General features: G+C 39.1%; 1 protein-coding gene across 5 annotated transcripts in view; it reads right to left on the reverse strand.

The window, feature by feature from the left end:
• Positions 1-109: 109 nt before the first annotated feature.
• The window catches only part of CCDC28A (coiled-coil domain containing 28A), a 28,257-nt gene continuing 10,268 nt past the window's right edge, over positions 110-18,098 (reverse strand). For all 5 annotated transcript variants that reach the window (XM_040599518.1, XM_040599519.1, XM_040599517.1 and 2 more), the window contains exon 5: positions 110-6,991. In XM_040599518.1, the coding sequence (XP_040455452.1) occupies positions 6,854-6,991 (138 nt within the window). In that variant the 3' untranslated portion in view covers positions 110-6,853. The remainder of the gene's footprint in view (positions 6,992-18,098) is intronic.

The following is an 18,098-nucleotide window of genomic DNA, read 5'->3' on the forward strand; positions in this document are numbered from 1 at the left end:
GTTGATTCATCTTTACCTGGGAATTGAAACTCATTCAAATAGGGGGGAGGGTTTTGTTACAGGTCTGCAGGGAATTTTTTTGTAATTCTGTGGCATGTATGAGAAACAGTTGCTCATAATCCCGTGACCATTTTCTTCCCTTTTTTTAGCTGTTGGTTAGAAGTGATCAATTTCTCTTGGTAATCTGTGGCTATATTCCTTTCATATCCTCCTACAAGCAAATTTAAAATACAGTTGTAACTTCTAAAAAGTAAATGCTAGCAGTGAGTTGGGTCAAAGAAACGTATAGTTCTTTAGTATTTATTCCTGGTTTGATTTTCTTGAAAGTACCTTTAAAAACTAAAACTAAATGATTGCCCGTTAGCAGTCCTTATCCTCATTTTCTCACTTCTGCGCTTGAATGAAATTTTCTTAACATCTGACTCCCCTCCAAGAGGACAGCTGAAGTCAGAATTTTTTTCCCGCTGGATATGCTGTTTGTTACAGGGAAAAAGAGGTATTTCTCTTTTTGTTTATCATATGCACACTGGATAATTATGGTTATTTTTTATTACTATAACTATTCCAACATTTTTTCAAATGTCATAGAAATGTTGCACATGGCGTATGTATATAATTCAAAGCAGGATTCCCTAGTATGAAAGACACAAATGCCATAGTTGCATGAAAGATGGTACTTTATATTTGCATGTAAAGGGATTAAGAAATGATAACTAAATGGGCACAAAGGTTACCTATAAATTACATTTCAACTGTGTCTTGCCAATTAGTAGATAAAGCGCAATTATTAGATAAAGTGCAGGACCTTCAGAAAATAAGATGTCTAGTGAAGTGCAAAAAAAAACCCAAACCAAAAGAAAAACCACAAAAACAACCCAGTCCAAAAGAAAACTAGAAAGCTTTACAGTTGATGGACTGATCACTTCCATTATAATTGCCAAGTAGCAAGACTAGTGTTTAAAAACAGTGGGAAAAGTGGGTCACTTACTGTAGTTAAAAACTGTTGGTTTCAAACCAACTATCTTGTCCATAGTTTATTTTAAAATCAAAAATACATTTTTAAATAGTACTATTTTCATATTAATATTTAAGTATTAAGCCTATGTTTATAGCAGCAGAAAGCGTAAATCAGAATTTAACATTTTACGCTTAAATGTAAAGAGCCTTTTACATTCAAATGTGACGTGTACATACGAATTTCTGTAACATCCGTATCTTTCTAGTAGAAAGACAAGTTAGTGTCTCAAGTGAAGAACTTAGGCAGCCTGAACATCTTTGTGTCTTACCAACAAGTCTGTTTTTAAGAATTTTTGTGGATTACTTTAAATGCATCATTCAGTACATTTTAAGGCAGTTTTCATGATCAGAAGAGCTTCTAACTGAAAAAATACTTATGTCTTAAGAACATCACTGCCAATGATGTTCAGCAAGTACCTCAGTAATGTAACCCAACTTTAATCCCTTATAAAATTATTTCGCTGTCTTCTCCATTTGTTTGATCTTGATCCAGCTACTTGATGCATTATTTTTTTTAATGAACTTAGATTGTAAGCTCTTTGGGGCAAGGAATTATGTACCATACGAGAGATGTGCTCTCTATATTGCAAGTATAAATGTAGACTACTAAATAGTATGGAGTGTGATTCATGTACCCAGCTAGGATGGATGGACAGCAGCATGAATTTCTGAAACAGCTGCAAAATGTTTTTCTTTGGACTTTGTGACTGGAGGAGTGTCTCTTTCCTAATTTGATTTGTGTTTCCTTTCCTTCTCCTACTAATGTGCCTCTTTCTTCATTCCACCTGCTTTGGAGTTACTGTTTTCTCCATTCATTGGCTGTCTTTGACTGCAGAGATGATTTCCAAAGCGCAAAGGTAAAAACCTGAAAAGCCACTTCTTTTGAGCAGTATTTGAAGTCTACCCAATGTAAGCTAGTATTTTCAATTTTTTTGTACTTCACATGCCCCTCATTTTACTTGCAATTGTATAGTACATGAACTAGAGGATCTCTTATTACTGAAAATGTCTTATGTGGGATACACAAAGTTGAGGTTATAAAAAGAAAATAAATTTGCAGCATTGTTTCTTGTGTGAGATGTCTCTGTCCCTTATGGATGGGGTGTGCTTTGTTTCCATTCTACATTTAGGACAAAGTTGAGTTACTTTCCTGGGTTTGGCTATGCACAGAGTTTGTCTCTAAGTGCAGCTTTACGGATGACCTAGTCTGAATCACTTTTTCCTAGAAGGAAAAAAAATGGGGGTGGAGGGAATGGGGGGTGGAAATCACTGTCTCCTGACTCATTCTGGTCTGGGTTTCTAGTAGAATGTAGTTTCATGAAATGGTAATATATTATAAAAACATGGTACTCCCAAGTGAGTAATAATGCAGTTCTTACTCAGGAAGATTAAAGAATAACTTGGGCATTTTAAACATAGTTGCGTGCTTAAGCTGCTTAAATACTTTACAAAGCAGTGCATGTGCTGTTGAGCATTTATACTCCCTGCCACAAAGTTCCACGTATTTCAGACATACAACTTAATTTCATAGGCAGAATTCCAGCTTATTTGGCCATGTATATTGATCTACTAACCATCTGGGGTACAGCTCTTTAGAAGAAAACACATGAAAACAAATGATTTTATTCTCTAAAAACAACAAAAAAAAATTGCATGTGATGTACAGCCTTTGTTTCACTGTAATACTCAAAAATTCAGAATTGTAACTGTGAAATTCCATGTGATCTCACAACTTACACCCAAAGTTTTAAGATGACTGTTAGTACTGGTTATCACACTCGTAACAGCACACTGTGGCGCAGAGAGCTGCATGAATTCCCTTCCATCTCTGGTAGGATGTGTTCTTGATACTTCCACTCCTGCAGACACTAAGAATGCACCTTAATATGTAAGAATGTGGGAGCAGTTGAACTTTGTTGTTTTGACTAACCTGGATTATGAGGGACCTAGGAAATGAACAAAGCATCATAAACAAGTGAAAGTGACTCAAACTGATATTCAGTGGTATATTGATGAAAAACCAAATTTTAGCCATGCTGCTGTTGAACCTTGTGTGACTGTAGTATTTGTTTCCCGGTTTGCTGAAGAATTCGACAGATACATCCTACTCCACAATGCATGTAAACTCTTTTGATATAGCCCATATAGCAGCAATGGTGGCTTTTGCTTTGTCATCTGACCTCAGGGGTCTAACTGTTTCTCTCTTTGGCTTGAATGAGACTGCATTTAAACTGACAGAAGAGGTACGGTCAATGGGGCGGAACAAGTTAAATGTAAAAAACAGCACGTTGAATTAGGAATGCCTTCTGCAAAGAGCCTGTCATCTTTGGTATCCATTCAAAAGGCAATGAAGAAAGACTAGCGTGTGAAAAAACAGCTGCATATTGAGAAAGGAGGCACTAAAATCAGTGGTTTGCCCTGATACGCAACTGGGGGAGCATGGGGTGGAATAAGTGTTAGAAAGGTTGCTCTAAACTGTGAACACTTCTGTGCGTAAACACTTCTTAAGGGCTTCTGAAGGTCTAGCATACGTGCTTGGTTGTGTCAGACTTAGCGGGAAGGTATGTATAGTGGGTAGCTTCAGCAATATATGATTTCTCAGCAGAAATTGAAAGAAATTTTTTGGAACCCTTGTGATACATCTTAGGAATGTGTTTCATTAACTTGCCGTGGAATTCAGCACTCTGCCAAGTGCTGTTATGCCTTAATTTTGCAGTTCTTGAACTGATACAAAGCTTGAGTTCAGTCTAAGTATGAAAATACAGTGTGTATTTCAAGAAAAAGATTATAAAAGGAATCTATAGGAAGCTGTAATTCAATGTATTCTGTCAGAAAATGCACAAGTGACATGCCTCCAACTGCACCTTGTTTTTTCTGTTACGTACCCCTGCCTTTGGAAGAAGAGTGCTGCAATTTACAACAAACCCTTTTCCTAGAGTTTCAGTCCCATTGTCTTTCACTGCCTTCATGAAGGAACTCAGTCACCTGTGTTCTGATCAGAAGGAACCACAAGGTTATGGAAGAATGAAGAGGTCCTTTTGCTTATAGAAGGGTAGTTAAAAGGAAATATTCCTTGGTTTGCTCTGCACTTTGTCTTTAGGGAAAGCTTGTGTTGAAGCAAGAAAAGTCCTGTGAAAAAGCAGTAGTAATTTGCATATAATTTTATCAAAATTAAGAGGCTGATGATTTTGATAGTTTTTATGGTTTATGCCAAGTTGTTTCCATGGGTGGATCCACTAACCAACAAACCAGCTAAAATTTATAATCTCTTACAACTTTTCTTGCCAAAAGTATCAAATGTTGTTTTGTGAATGTTTTTTTATCCTTTTTTCCTGTAGCCTTTTCAAACGGTGAAATCCTTTGAAGTTTTAAAACTTTCTTTTTCCAGGTAACTGCGCATGTGGAATAGTAGGAAAATATTTGTCCCACTTGTGGAAAAAAAATTTATCCATTGATTGAAATGGGGTTGCATTTCAGCTGTCACAACTCAAGATCTTCCTGATCTGAATTAATACAAAGTGAGTACTCCTAAGAATTGAACTGAAAATAGATATGATGATGAATCCAAGCTAGAATTCTGGGTTTAAAATTTTTATAAAGATAGCATTACCATGTATTATTTTATGTGTTATTTTATATTCATGTCCTCACACTTTAACAGTAAGGATAAGAAAAGCGGGGGCAAATCAACTGAGTCCTGGATCCAAAGGAAGCTTGCAACTGTGTGTAGTAGAATCTATAGATGTAATTCTGTTGTCCAACTCTGGTACTAGATACTACGTGCCTAGTTATAAGCCTGAATACGCGTTTGCCTAGTCTGTTTAAATAAGGTAGGAACAGGGTTGAGACTTGCAATTTTTGTGCTGCATCCACATGTTCGGATGATCAAGCTGGTAACTTCAAAATTAATTTACTGAGTGAGACTTTTGGTGCGTTATGTGCATTTCTGTGTACTCCTTACTTAGGTCTATAAATTTACCAATAGACATCTGAAGTCATGCATGCGTGCAGCTTTCTTCCTGAGCAAGTCAGTATTTGAAGTGTATTCCTGAAACTAATGTGGAAGTACAGCCTGATGCAAACTTGTAGTAGTACGGTACATCTAGTTGTGGTGGAGATGCATGAAGTTAGTAGTCTTAATAGAAGATGCATTCTTGTTTCGTGTGGATTTACACCCTGCTTATGGTTGTCTTCAGCGAATTTCAGTTCTGAGGTGGGATCCTGTGGAATCAATCCTTTGTTCAAACTCACTCTTCTATTAAAGCTGTGAGAAGCTCTTGTACATTTCCAGCACCATAAATGTGGACTTTGGCTGTCAATCTCGGCTTTACCCTGCAAACCGCAGAGTCTGCAGGATAAAGCGTGTTGCTGAAGGAGTTTGTACATGTTTGAAGGAGTAGACTGAATTTAATAATTTGCTTAAGGTCTGGGCTCACTTTACTCTCAAAATGTTTCTGTCAGAATATCTAAGATCTGCTTAGGTTTCAAATGAGAACAAAATAAATTGCTACCCTGTGAAATATAAGCCCAACTTAGCAGGTGCTTTTAAACTTTTAAAAACTTGATTTTACTACTCTAAAAAAATTCTCAGTCTACTTTCTCTTTCTAGACTGGTGCTTAGCATATGTATATGTATACACGTATAGTATATGTATATTGTAGTATCATTATTAATTTTCATTCTTGAGTTAGGAGGTAACCCAGTGAGAGGTTTCTGGTTTTGTTGTTAAGATCCTCAGGTTCTCTATGAATTCAAGACACCTTATAAATGTACAGCTTTGATCTCTGACCTGGTTGGATTTGGTAGTCTGTTCAGCCCCTTACTACTGCTTTGAAAGTATTAAGATGCTTATAACTGCAGAAAGTAAGAACACTTTTTCTCAGCTGGGTTGCATATTCTTTCTTGTAAAACCAGTGAACATTGAAGTATCTGCCAAGGCTACATTTTGAACCAGCCGAATTGCCAGCTTTTAAAACTGCAATAAGAAATGCTTACTTTTTTCTTATAGTTTCTGTGGGTTTTATTTTACTTTAAATTAGGCTGAAAATACTGATACAGAAATTGAAGCAATTTGTATTTGTTGCAAATGGTGGTCTGAATGGTTTTAACCTGGAATGCTGGTTTTCGTTTTCTTCTAACATACCCCTACTTTCTTTCAAGGTGCATTGCCATTTTTAGGGTTCCATATACAAGTTCTCGTATTGGCACATGCTCAATTGTTAGACTGTGTGTGTTCTAGTGTTTTGAAATTTTCAGTCTTTTCAGTATTTTGGCCTTTGGCTTAGTGCTGCAATATCGCATTAATTGGGGAGGTCAGATGATTTGCAGACTACTTTTTCTTTCATTCACTCTGGTCTCAGTTTCCCCCAGTTTGTGGGAAAACCTAGTTTGTTCTCAGTTGTTTCACGTTCTGGTTTTTATTGTTGTATTTTGACTTAGATTTACAGCTTTCATGGGCGTGTGCCACAGTTCTCTGTGTAAAGCCTTATTTCAGCAAAGTTCAGTGCTGATATGGAAACCTGCCACATGAGGTCTTTCAGAATTGGAGCCGCAGTCGTTTGTGATATATTAGAGCTCTTGTGTGTTGTGTTTTGCTCCTGCAGACTGTCATTAAAGAAGGAGGACTTCCCAGGGATAGGGTGTGAGAAGCCAGCAGCATGAGCAAAACTGGAGTGAGGGCCCTCAGCTCAGCCAGTGCCCCAGGCAGGGCTGCAGCTCCCAGTCACTGAACCCACGGGTGCTGCCTCAGCAGCGCTTCTGAGCAGATTCCTGCTCGTCTGTCTTGGTTGCTAAAAGCACACTTTGTCACTTGTAAGATCGTGATATCGGAGAAGATCACTTGAACGTGACTTTGGATGCTGCTTTCCTTGGAATGAAATAAACCTTCACAATTTCCAGAGTTTGCATGTAGCTCTTCCTGCTTGTGAGCAGCTCCCTGGCAAGCTTGGTTCGTGTGTCTGCTGTGGCTTCACCCTAAAATCCAAATTAGGTGTTTTAGTGACTAAAATAGGTCTGTGACTGGTGGAGGTTACACAATACACACAAAACAATACACAAAAGGAGTAAAATAGATAATTGCTTTACATGGCTTCAGAAGAAAAAGTGGTTGTTTTTTGGTTTGTTTGTGTTTTTTTTAAAATGCTTGCATAATTGTAAAACAGAAGGGTGATGTCTTCGTAACTGAAGAGTTGTCCCGCATTTATTCAGATACAAGTATCCCTTTAATGCAGAGATCCTGAAAAAAATCTTGTTTTTTTAAGTTAATGCAGGGCAACCTGTCAAATCAACAACCTAAACTTGAAGTATCAGCAGCCCTGGCCATCAGTGAAGTATTTTTATTTAAAAAAAATAAGTTTTGCTCTAGGATAGATCAGAAGTTGTAGTGAAAACGTCATTAATGGTGTTTGAAGAAAGATGTACTTTCTGTATTTCTGCATGGAGCAGGACTTTCTACTCTGAGGCTGAATAAAATTTTGGTATTGTTAACTCAGTGGTGTTAAATTTCTGCAGCGGTGGGGACGAACAGCTGAAATGCAGCACCGCCTTGAGTTTCACTTTGTTCTGATGATGGTTTAAACAAGGAAATGGGGTTTTTTTCTGCTCTGTAATATCTATAGATGTTTTTTGTTTTGATCAGAGCACAGGAAGAACAAAAAAACGAATTAATGGCAAAGATTATTTGTTGTTTAAAGTACAAAAATTAAAATTATGTATTCCTTGAGGCATTCACCTCTGAATTCTGCTTACAGATTCCAAAATAAAAATGGTCTTTGGGCACCTGCTTAACAAAAAGTAGCACTTGCTACAGAAATACTCGTATGTGTGTTTCTATGTCTATTTTGCTGGGAGTTTTAATCTTCTAGTGTTTATATAGTAACCTGTAGCGTAAAAATACACAGAAAACAATGTAAAATAATTTCACTGCTTATAGACTCTATGTGGTGATTTACATGCTCTTGGTCATTCTTCGATTAGCTCTGCGATTCAGGGATATCTCATTTTCTGTGATACATTTGAGAATTCAATACAGACCTTTTTGCATTTGAATAGGAAACACATTGTTTAAAGTATTTACTCACATTAAGCTGTTAAAATTTTTCCCTGGTCTAGCTGCTATAGTTTGTCAACTTTTTTTGACTGGCAGAAGTCTTAAATACGTGTATGTGTTACAATGATTCTGATAAAAGCTTTTAAAGTGTTAGTAACGCAATCAAACTTACTGCAGTAAGAAACTTCTGAGAAAATGCTTCTAAAGGCTCCGCACCCCCAGCTGTGCCTGAATTCATCCTGCACGACAGACACGGGTGAGGAGAAGCAGACTTTGCCCCTGTACCTTCAGGCCTCCCTCTCACGTAGGAGCCCAGCAGCAATCTGCCTTTTGCTGTGGCACTGCCCCAGCCTGAGCGGTGTTTGTCTGACAGAGCCGTGAATGTCCTTCAGGAGTAACCTGGTAAGACATGAAGCACTGGCTGGACCCAAACCAGACGCTGAAGCTGAACGCCAAGCACTGGCAGGTAGGTGGGTTAGCTGACCAGCTAGCCTCCGGGCGGGCACGTGTTATGCTGGAGGGAGAGCGGTGCACCTGGAGGCATGGACCAGGTCTCACTCGGTGCAGGGATAACTTATGAGCTCTGTGTGTATGGTTGTGTAGTAGGGGGAAAAGCAAATAGTAATTGTTTTTCTTCATTAGCCAACGATAAGTAGACCACTTTATCCACGAATGAGCCAGTGATACTTGGGTAACCGTGCGGTCCTTATCCCAGCACCATACATAGTGACTCCTGAGTGTTGGTTATGTTGAAGAGTTCACAAAACTGAGCAGCACTCGTTCACTTCATATGTTTGCATCTGGTTTAAGTGTCTGATGAGGCATCAACCACTTGCAGATTCCTAGCCAAAACTAAAAACGAGCCAAGTTGTATGGAAGAGCTAAGCTAGTAACGCTGTTCTTTTTGAAAAGTGTTCCATATTAACAGTCAGACTGTTTATTTTGCAACTTTGAAAACTAAAGCGTTTCAAGAAACTTGACTTTTTTGACTTGACTAGTCAAAAAAAGACACCGCAAGAACTGTTCTATAAGCCTTGGTTTGGGCCAAAATTAAGAATCAAACTAAAAATTACCAAAATAAATTGACTCTTTAGAGAACCAAATAGTGTTACAGGGATCTGCAGTTACTCCCAAATCTGAGAGCTGCTTAAGGTCTAAAGTACGGTTATTACCGGAAACTAATATTAATTGTATTAAAATGTGGTAGGCCTTAACACCTTACTAGGTGTTATGCAAAGCGTGTCACTTTTTTAAAACCTAGCTAAGAAGGATCATTAGGAGAAATACTCATTTAAAACTGATTTTCTTGGCTGTAGGTCATGAACTGCAGCTTTGATTCTTATTGTTCTTCAAGACCCAAACATCATGCACTTAGTCGGAGAACAAGACCATCAATCAAAGGATATGCGTGGAGTCTATTCTCCATATATATATATATGCATGGATATATATACACACATGTGGAGCATATATATAGAATATGCTGTTCACCGGGGAGCAGATAGATGCCTTTTTGAATGTTTGATTACATTGGTAGTTTTATAAGGAAAAATATGAGTTTGCTTGCACAGGAATTCAGGCTGTTTTACTTAAGGTCTTTTGTGCAGAAAATGTGAGAATTGCTAGTTGAGAATCCCTTGTGTTGTCTAAACTCCCAAATTCTTTACTCTGATTTAGGGTTGAACTCTGATTTAGTATTTAACTATGTTAAACAAACACGTGCACAGAATTTAGGTCAAGCTGACCTGCTAGAGCTGTCAAGAATGATGAATGGAGGGCCTTGTAATCAAGGGAGTCAGCCTTGGGAATGACAGAACAAAGAACATCCCATCTTTGTGATGCAAGCCATATGTACTTAGATTAGCTTGTTCATGTTCAGCTTTTATGGTCCTTAGCCTTGCCCTAGAAGTGAACGACCCTCATTATCATACTAAAAGTCACACCCCCTAAGGGAAAGACCCAGGCCCATTAGAAGAGACCCTTCCTCAGAGAGCATGCCTAGCAGTAAAAGAAGTTAGGTAATGGAGATACAGATGTGCAGCCAGTCCCTCTGGGCAGGGAAAGCGCAGAAAGTTTTTTCTATATGACGTACAGCTTAGTGCTGTGGTACGCTGGCTTGTGCACTCTGTAATAAAACAGTGTCTCGTTGCAAGTGTCTAAGATTGGCTCACTGCACACCAGGAACAGACTCGCATTTTAGCGACAACAGTTTTGGTGACCAGATGGGACTTCGCCAAGAACCTTGCTTGATTTGACTTGCTGCAGACAGCGGGGAGGTGGAACAGTTGGATTCCAGTGTGCACTGACCTGTTGATCAGGGGATGCCACTGATCCCTTTCCCTTGCTGGGTGGTAAGTGACTGAAAAGTGCAATGCTAAATCAGGATACCGTATTGACTAAGTATAAATGGTTGTTTGAATTTGATTTTTGGAAAGCTAATTTCTACATAAGTGACTCCACCAGGATCGTGGTAGGAGATTAAAAGAACTGGTACACGTAGATGTGGTGAGTTGGTGAACTCTAGCTGAGTGTATGCAGGCTTGGATAAAGAGATTTTTTTGGGGAAACAATTATAAAATGGGAACTGGTTCCTCTACCAAAATACCACCCTTGTACCCATTGGAATAAGTTGGGGGGAGACCCCATGGCAAAAGAAAAATTGAAACAACATTGTATTTGATGGTGGCCAATATGTAAGTTAAGGGACGAGGAGAATCGGTCTGAAAATGGAATCTTAAATACTATATTGCCATTAATGTTATTTTGCAGGACATTAGAAGAATGAGATGAAGTACTGTTTGTTGGTCTGTTTTTCTCCCTGCAAGTAATTATGAGATAAGAAAGAAATGTAAGCTACTGGATACTGATCCAAATGGATTATATGTGCTAGCAGAAAATGGGGAAAAGGAGTCAAAATGTTGTGTAGCGTGTGAAATGGGGAGAGGCTGTATTCAGAAAAGTGAGGAGGAAGGGGATGTTCAATTGTTAGTTGCTGAACCGAAATAGAAACTGTTGCTGAAAGCAGCAGCAGTAGTAGTGCTGCTTTGGAAGATCCAGTTACAGGGCACGAGTCTCAGACTTTAGCCCAATATCTGGAAGAACGAGAGCACACCAAACCAATAATACAAGCTCTACTGAGGCAAGGATTGAGAAGAATTACCGGTATCTGTACATGTTCCATTTACTACAGAAAGTAGATGAGGCTGGGGGGATGAGCATTTCTCAGTTGACTGAAATTGTCTATAAGGTATATGATGGTAGGGATGAAATAGAAAAGAAGCAGCAGCAAAAAGAAAAATACAGAGACCAAAAATGTCAAGCTCACCTGCTGGCAGCTGCTGTAGCTCAGGGAAATAGAGGTAAAGGAGGAAATTTTGGAGGGTAGGGGTTGAGGATGGGGATTTACACCACATCCTACAGGAACCTCCACCGTGGCAAATCAATGTGGCTGTTTTAAGAAGGAGGGACACTGGGAAGCTGGCTGTCTGTTATTGAAAGGGCAGGCACAGACATCAACAAAAGGGGGAACCTTCCCCAGCATCACATTTATTACTGCTAGAAAATTATGAAATGAAGGGGGCTGGGGGTGAGTTTAAAGGCATCCCCAGCAGGTACTGTGGTTCGAGTCAAGCTGGGGAATTAAACCATAGATTTCTTGATAGATACAGGAGCAACTTACTCTGTAGTAACTAGCTGTAAGGGGCCTCTCAGTAAATTTAATATGCTGATCGTTGGGGTTACTGGAAAGAGAGAATTAAAGCAGTTTTTTAAGTCAGTGGAATGTCAAATTGGAGGTAAAACTTTTAACAGGTGAATTCTTGTGTATGCCCAAATGCCCTCTACCTCTCTTAGGTCAGGATTTATTTAGTAAACTACAGGCCCAAATAACATTTTCTGAGAATTCCATTCAGTTGCATATCCCATTAGAAAGTGTCTGGAAGGCACAGATATCTGCTGCAAGGGGAACAACAAAGTGAACCAGAAATCTCCAAAGAAATCCTGGATGCTGTATTTCTGTTGGTATGGGTGACTGAAGTACCAGGGAAAGCTGACATCACACTGATAAAGGCAGAATTAAAACAGAACTCCAAACCAGTAAGAAAAAAAGCAATATCCTATGAAAATGGAAGCAAAAACTGGATTACAGACTTTGATAAATAAATTCATGCAATATCGCCTTCTACAGGAATGTCAATCAAAATATAATACTCTCATCTTGCCAGTGAAAAAGCCACATTCTACAGAATACTGGTCGGTGCAAGATTTGAGGGCAATTAACAAAATATTTGTAGATGTACATCCAGTGGTGCCGAGCCCCTACACTCTTTTGACCAATATAGCAGGGAATGATGTCTGTTTCACTCTTTTAGATTTGCAAGATGCCTTTTCCTGCATATAGGTTCAGAAAGCCAGAAGCTCTTTGCTTTTGAATAGGAATGTCCCACCACGAGAAGGAAGATGCAGCTTTGTGGGACAGTCCTACGCAAGGATTCAAACCCAGCCCTGTCCTACCTTGCTTGGTAACCTACTGGCAAAAGAATTGGAAGTCTGGCAAGGTAAGAATCCAGAAGCAACTTTGCTGCAATATGATATTTTGATGATATTTTGGGGGGGAACTGAAACTAAGCAAGGACATACTGGAGCCTCAATTAGTTTGTTAAATTATCTGGGAATGGCTGGATATTGAGTCACTCTGAAGAAGGTTCAGTTGGTCAAAGAGACTGTTAAGTATCTTGGGTTTGAAATATCCCAAGGAGAATGGAAACTAGGCAGTGAAAGAAAGGAAGCCATTTGTAAGATTGCATCCCAACCATCAGAAAGGGAACTCAGCGCATTCCTTGGAATGGCCAAGTGATGTAGAATTTGGATCCTGAATTTTGGACTTACGGCTAAACCGCTATGCGAAGCCATAGAACAACCAGGGGATGTACTGGAATGGACTCCTGAATGTCGAAAAGGATTTGATGATATTAAAAAGGCATTAAGGAAAGCTCCAGCATTGAGATTACCTGATTTGGATAAGCTATTTGCCTTATGTGTACATGAAAAGTTACATACTGCTTTGGGGGTTTTGACTCAAGCATTGGGAGAATGGAAAAAGCCCATCACTTGCTTTTCTAAACAACTGGATCAAGTGAGTAAGTGATAGCCAGCCTGTCCCCGTGCAGTGGCTGCAACTGTCACTGATTTAAGAAGCATGAAGACTCACTTCAGGACAAAAGATGACTGTATTTGTGCCATGTGCTGTGACCTCAGTGCTGGAACAAGGAGGACATCACTGGTTATCACGCAGTAGAATGGACCAAGCAGTATTACTGGAACCAGGTGATGTATGTTTAAATAATATATAAATATATTTTTATATAATAATAATAACCAATTTGAATCCTGCTACTTTGGTGCCCGTATTGGGTGATAGAAGCCTAGAGCATGATTGTGTGTTCACTATTGAACATCTTTTCCAGTAGGCCAGATTTGAAGGATATTCCACTGAAAAATCTTGAGTGGACTCTGTACACAGATGGCAGCAGTTTTACCCCGGATGGACAATGCTGACCTGGATATGCAGCGGTAACTTTGGAGGGATGTCGTTGACTCACAACCCTTGCCATTAAGTACTTCAACACAAAAAACTGAATGAATTGCCTTGACTAGAGCTTTGGAATTGTCACAGGATAAACAAGCATAAATATATATATATATATATGCTTACTCTAAATATCCCTTTGGAGAGAAACACGCACATGGGGCAATACGGGAAGAAAGAAACAGGACTTTTAACCTCCCAAGGGTCACCTATTAAGCATGGATCAGAAATACTGAAATTATTAGAAGTGGCCATAATTTGCTGTAAGGCTTACCAACCTGGGCAACTGAAGTCATATGAGGGAATTGTAAGGCTGATGAAATACCAAAAAGCAGCCAACGAAGCAATCATGGGAGCTGTGATTCCTCAAAACGTAATGAGACCTGAAGCACCCAAATACAATGAAAAAGAGAATGAGTTGGCTGAAATGCTAAAATACGTGAGGACTTCAGACGGATGGTGGGTGACATCTGCTGGACAACGTTTGGTAAGAGCTTCCATAATGCGGAAGATGCTACAACACACGAAGGAACTCATGGCAGGAGATGCTATAATCACAAGCGTTAGGAGGTGTGCAGTAGGGCCAGAGGTGCAAAGTTACACTGATCAAATAGTAAAATAATATTATGTTGTACAAATAATCCTAAAGTGGAATTAAGACCTCCACCTGGAGAGGTAAAGAAAGGGAATATCCTGGGAGAATGATGGCAGATTGATTTTTCTGAAATTACCAAAATGCAGTAATAATAAATATCTCTTGGTACTGGTAGATATCTTTTCAGGATGGTCTGAAGCTTTCCTGTGCTGGACCAACCAAGCTGGAGAGGTAATGAAGAAATTATTAAATGAAATTGTACCAACATTTGGAGTTCCAAGTGGGATCTCATCAGACAGGTGCCCACACTTTATAGCTGAAGTAATACAGACAATTTCTGCTCTTTTAGGAATAAAATGGGATTTACATACACCTTGGAGACCCCAGCCTAGTGAGAAAGTAGAAAGGATGAATAGGTCTTTAAAGAAGCAGTTGGCTAAATTGTGTCAAGAATCTAATTTAAAACGGATAGAATGTTTTACCTAGCACTTTAATGAGATCAGAATCACCCCAAAAGGGTTATTAGGGAAAAGGTGAGCCCATTTGAAGTATTATATGGAAGAGCGTATGCTGTAAATTTAACAGGAGAGGAAGACCAAATGCATATTTCTGGTGATTAGGTGTTAAGTGAATATAGATTGTCTTTGGGACTCTCCTCTTCGTACAGGTGGAGAGAGGCACCTGTACCATTGGACGTACCAGTGCATCCTTTCCAACTCAGTGATCAAGTGTATCTTTGAACTTGGAAGGGCAAGCCTTTGAGGGGGAAATCAGAAGAAGTGGCTCCTTTGAAACTAAAAGTCAAGAAATTTTAATGAACTGTTTTTGGACTGAAATAAGACCCTATATAGAATTGGATTGTATACAGGACGTATGGATTGTATATATGACGTACAGCTTAGTGCTGTGGTACACTGGCTTGCTTTGCCAGCTCCAGGCTTGTGCACTCTGTAATAAAACAGTGTCTTGTTTCAAATGTGTAAGATTGGCTCACTGCACACCAGGAACGGACTCACATTTTGGCATCAAGTTGTTCTCTTCTTGTCTCCCAGCTTGCCAATATAAACTCTAGCATTACTCTGGCTGGAGTGTTGGGTTTTGTACTTGTTCAGTTTTCTATGGACTGGCCTTCTGGACAGAAGGAAACACTCTGTAAGCAATAGCAGGCAGTCTCTGCAAGTAGTTTCTGTATTCAGCAGTAGCTTATCACAAGATGCTACTAGTAAGAGTTCCACTCTAGGGAGAAGAAAAATAGGAATGCCTCAGTATTCAGAGCTATGGACAATCATCTACTAAACATTGTATAAATATATGTAGCAAAAGAAAGTTAATGCGAGAACAGGTCTTGAAATAACTACGCTATTGTTTCTTCCAGGTGTTAAGAAATACCAGTTTACTTATATCGATTTTAGCTGACCGAGTTCAATTAAACCCTCACCCAAAATCTGTTCCAGCTCTTGCTCAGTGTCATTCACAACTTCCCATCAGCAAGCAGGTCTTCAGCCGTTTCCAGGAAAGCAGGGACTTGGCACATGTAGCAGTTGTTTGGGAAGATGGATGCCATAACCACAAACTTACACACCTTTCAAAATACATATATATATATATATATATATAAATTCCTAATTCATCAGAGAAACTTGGAAAAAAACTTGATTTTGAAAATGCATGCTGTTGTTTTTCAAGACCCAACATATTTCATGCTTTTAAAATCTACTGGCACACTCTGCCACTATTTACTAGACTTTTTCATTAGGGAAAGTGAGTGAAGAGTCAGTAGTGCCCTAATGTGCAAGGTTACAGCCCTGCCAGGCTGGATTTTTTTTCCAGCATGCACAATTCTGGAGACTTGAAAGTGTTTGAAACCCTACCCAAAGAGAGCCTTTGGAGCAGTGGTTCTACTCCCGATCCAGCTCACCAGCAGTTCCTTGGCTAAGTACATTTACAGAAGTAGTAGTGTGTTCTATTGAAACATGTTTTTCATTTGCTATTGAAAGCCCAGCTTTTCTGGCAGAAACCCCAACTTCATTACCTAATAACGTGGGATTGCAGATTTATAAACTTAGCAGTTCAGCCACTCTTGTTTATTTTTATACCATGTCTTAGTGGGTTTGATGGCAGAGAAAGCCTTTTCCAGTGATGCTGCTGTATGGGGAGCAGGGAGTTTAAAAATACGCTTTTTGATGTTTGGGAAGTACAAAATTACTGGTAATTGTTTTCCTTTCCTTGTAAATCCACACTTGGAACACTTTTATCTTCTCCCAAGGTAGGTTTGTGTGTGACAAAAGTGAAGAAACGGCTTTCAAGTTTTTCATTTCAGACTAGTAACCTCCTGAATGGTAAGGCTGCTTTAAGGGGACTGCTGTTCTTTGTATGCCTTTCTGAATCCATGGCTGTAGGTTTAAATTAGAGCTGCTGATGTAGTTCCATGAACTTCTGAGAATAATTGGTTTAGGCCAATCTGGAACTTAACAAGACATTGCCTTGCCTTAGAAACCAAGTCTCTTGCCAAATTGAGCTTTGTTGCATTCTTAGGATAAAATCCTCATGGTTTGCACTAAATTAAAGACATTGAATTTACAGTGCATCTACTGCAAGTGCTTCTGGTGCAGAAGGCAATAATCACTGCTGCATCAGAAGGCCAAGATGTGTCAGCTAGTTAATCAGGATGAAGAGAGAACCTGAGCTCCTCCATCAAGGTGTTTGTGCACCAAAAGCCAAATCATGTGAGCACAGATATTTGCATTTTTGATACTGTTTCTTACATGCAGTATACTGTTACCCTTATCAATCATTTAATTCTGAGAATTGCTTTATATTTTGTGTTGAAATTACATCCAGTAGTTTGAATATTTGGAGTATTGTTTTTTAAAGACAGTGCTACAATCAGTTTTTCTGCTGCTAGATTAAAAAAAGATATCCTTTGTTTCTTTGAAAGCAGTTGAAAGGGTGTGATTTGCAGCAGTATTTTCTTCCTGCAAGCTTTTAACAATTTCAAAGAAATTACAAAATATGGTATAGCAAGTGTTGTATTCTCAAGAGCAAAGAAGCAAACATGCAACTACTGTGAAGTCTTTCTAGGTTGGCACCTACAAATTAAAACATGCCAGCTGATCTGCAGCTTGTTTGCATTCACTCTAACAACTCCTCGCTGTCAGCTGGCTGAAGCCCAGAACTGTGTTTTTGATTGCTCTGCTCTATTGATGCAGGTCTAATAACACCACCTTCTCCCCATGTACAGTGCTGCTGTCAATTCAGGGTTCAGTATGTACTCATTCACATTAAATATGGTAATTTTTATACTGAGAAGAGAGGGTTGTGATAAAGCCCATGTTTTGTGACAACAATAGTGAGATGCACAAGGTATAGTCCACTGACAGTGCATGTAATTATTTTTCATTTTTAATTAAAAAGGAACAAACTTCCAGTATTATGGCTAAAATACATTCTCTGATAGTAATCCTAAAGAGTCTCTGAACTCAGGGTCTGCATGTAGACAGAACAGATTCATGTATGTGACAGGATGTGCCAGATTCAATCGCATGAGGAGTGATGAAACGCAAGTGCATTTAGAAGGAACAACCCTAACACACAGTAAGCCTGCTAACTTCCTTACGTGTATTGTGAGAGTCTAGGCCAAATTTGGCTGCCATCTTCATATTTAAGAAGTGCGCTCTGTGCCCAGCTTCCCTGTGTTAAGTAAGCTCTGCTTTAGAAAAGAGTGCCCTCAACACACCTGTTACACCTACAATAGTTGGTATTTACAGAAAGGAGCAACAGTAGGGGAAATTATCCATGTGAAAACAAGAGTGAAGATTTCTCCTAAGAAGCCTGAGACATTATGTGGACA

The sequence above is a fragment of the Falco naumanni genome, chromosome 6 (genome assembly GCF_017639655.2).
Source record: "Falco naumanni isolate bFalNau1 chromosome 6, bFalNau1.pat, whole genome shotgun sequence".
In the NCBI taxonomy this organism is placed as follows: Eukaryota; Metazoa; Chordata; class Aves; order Falconiformes; family Falconidae; genus Falco; species Falco naumanni.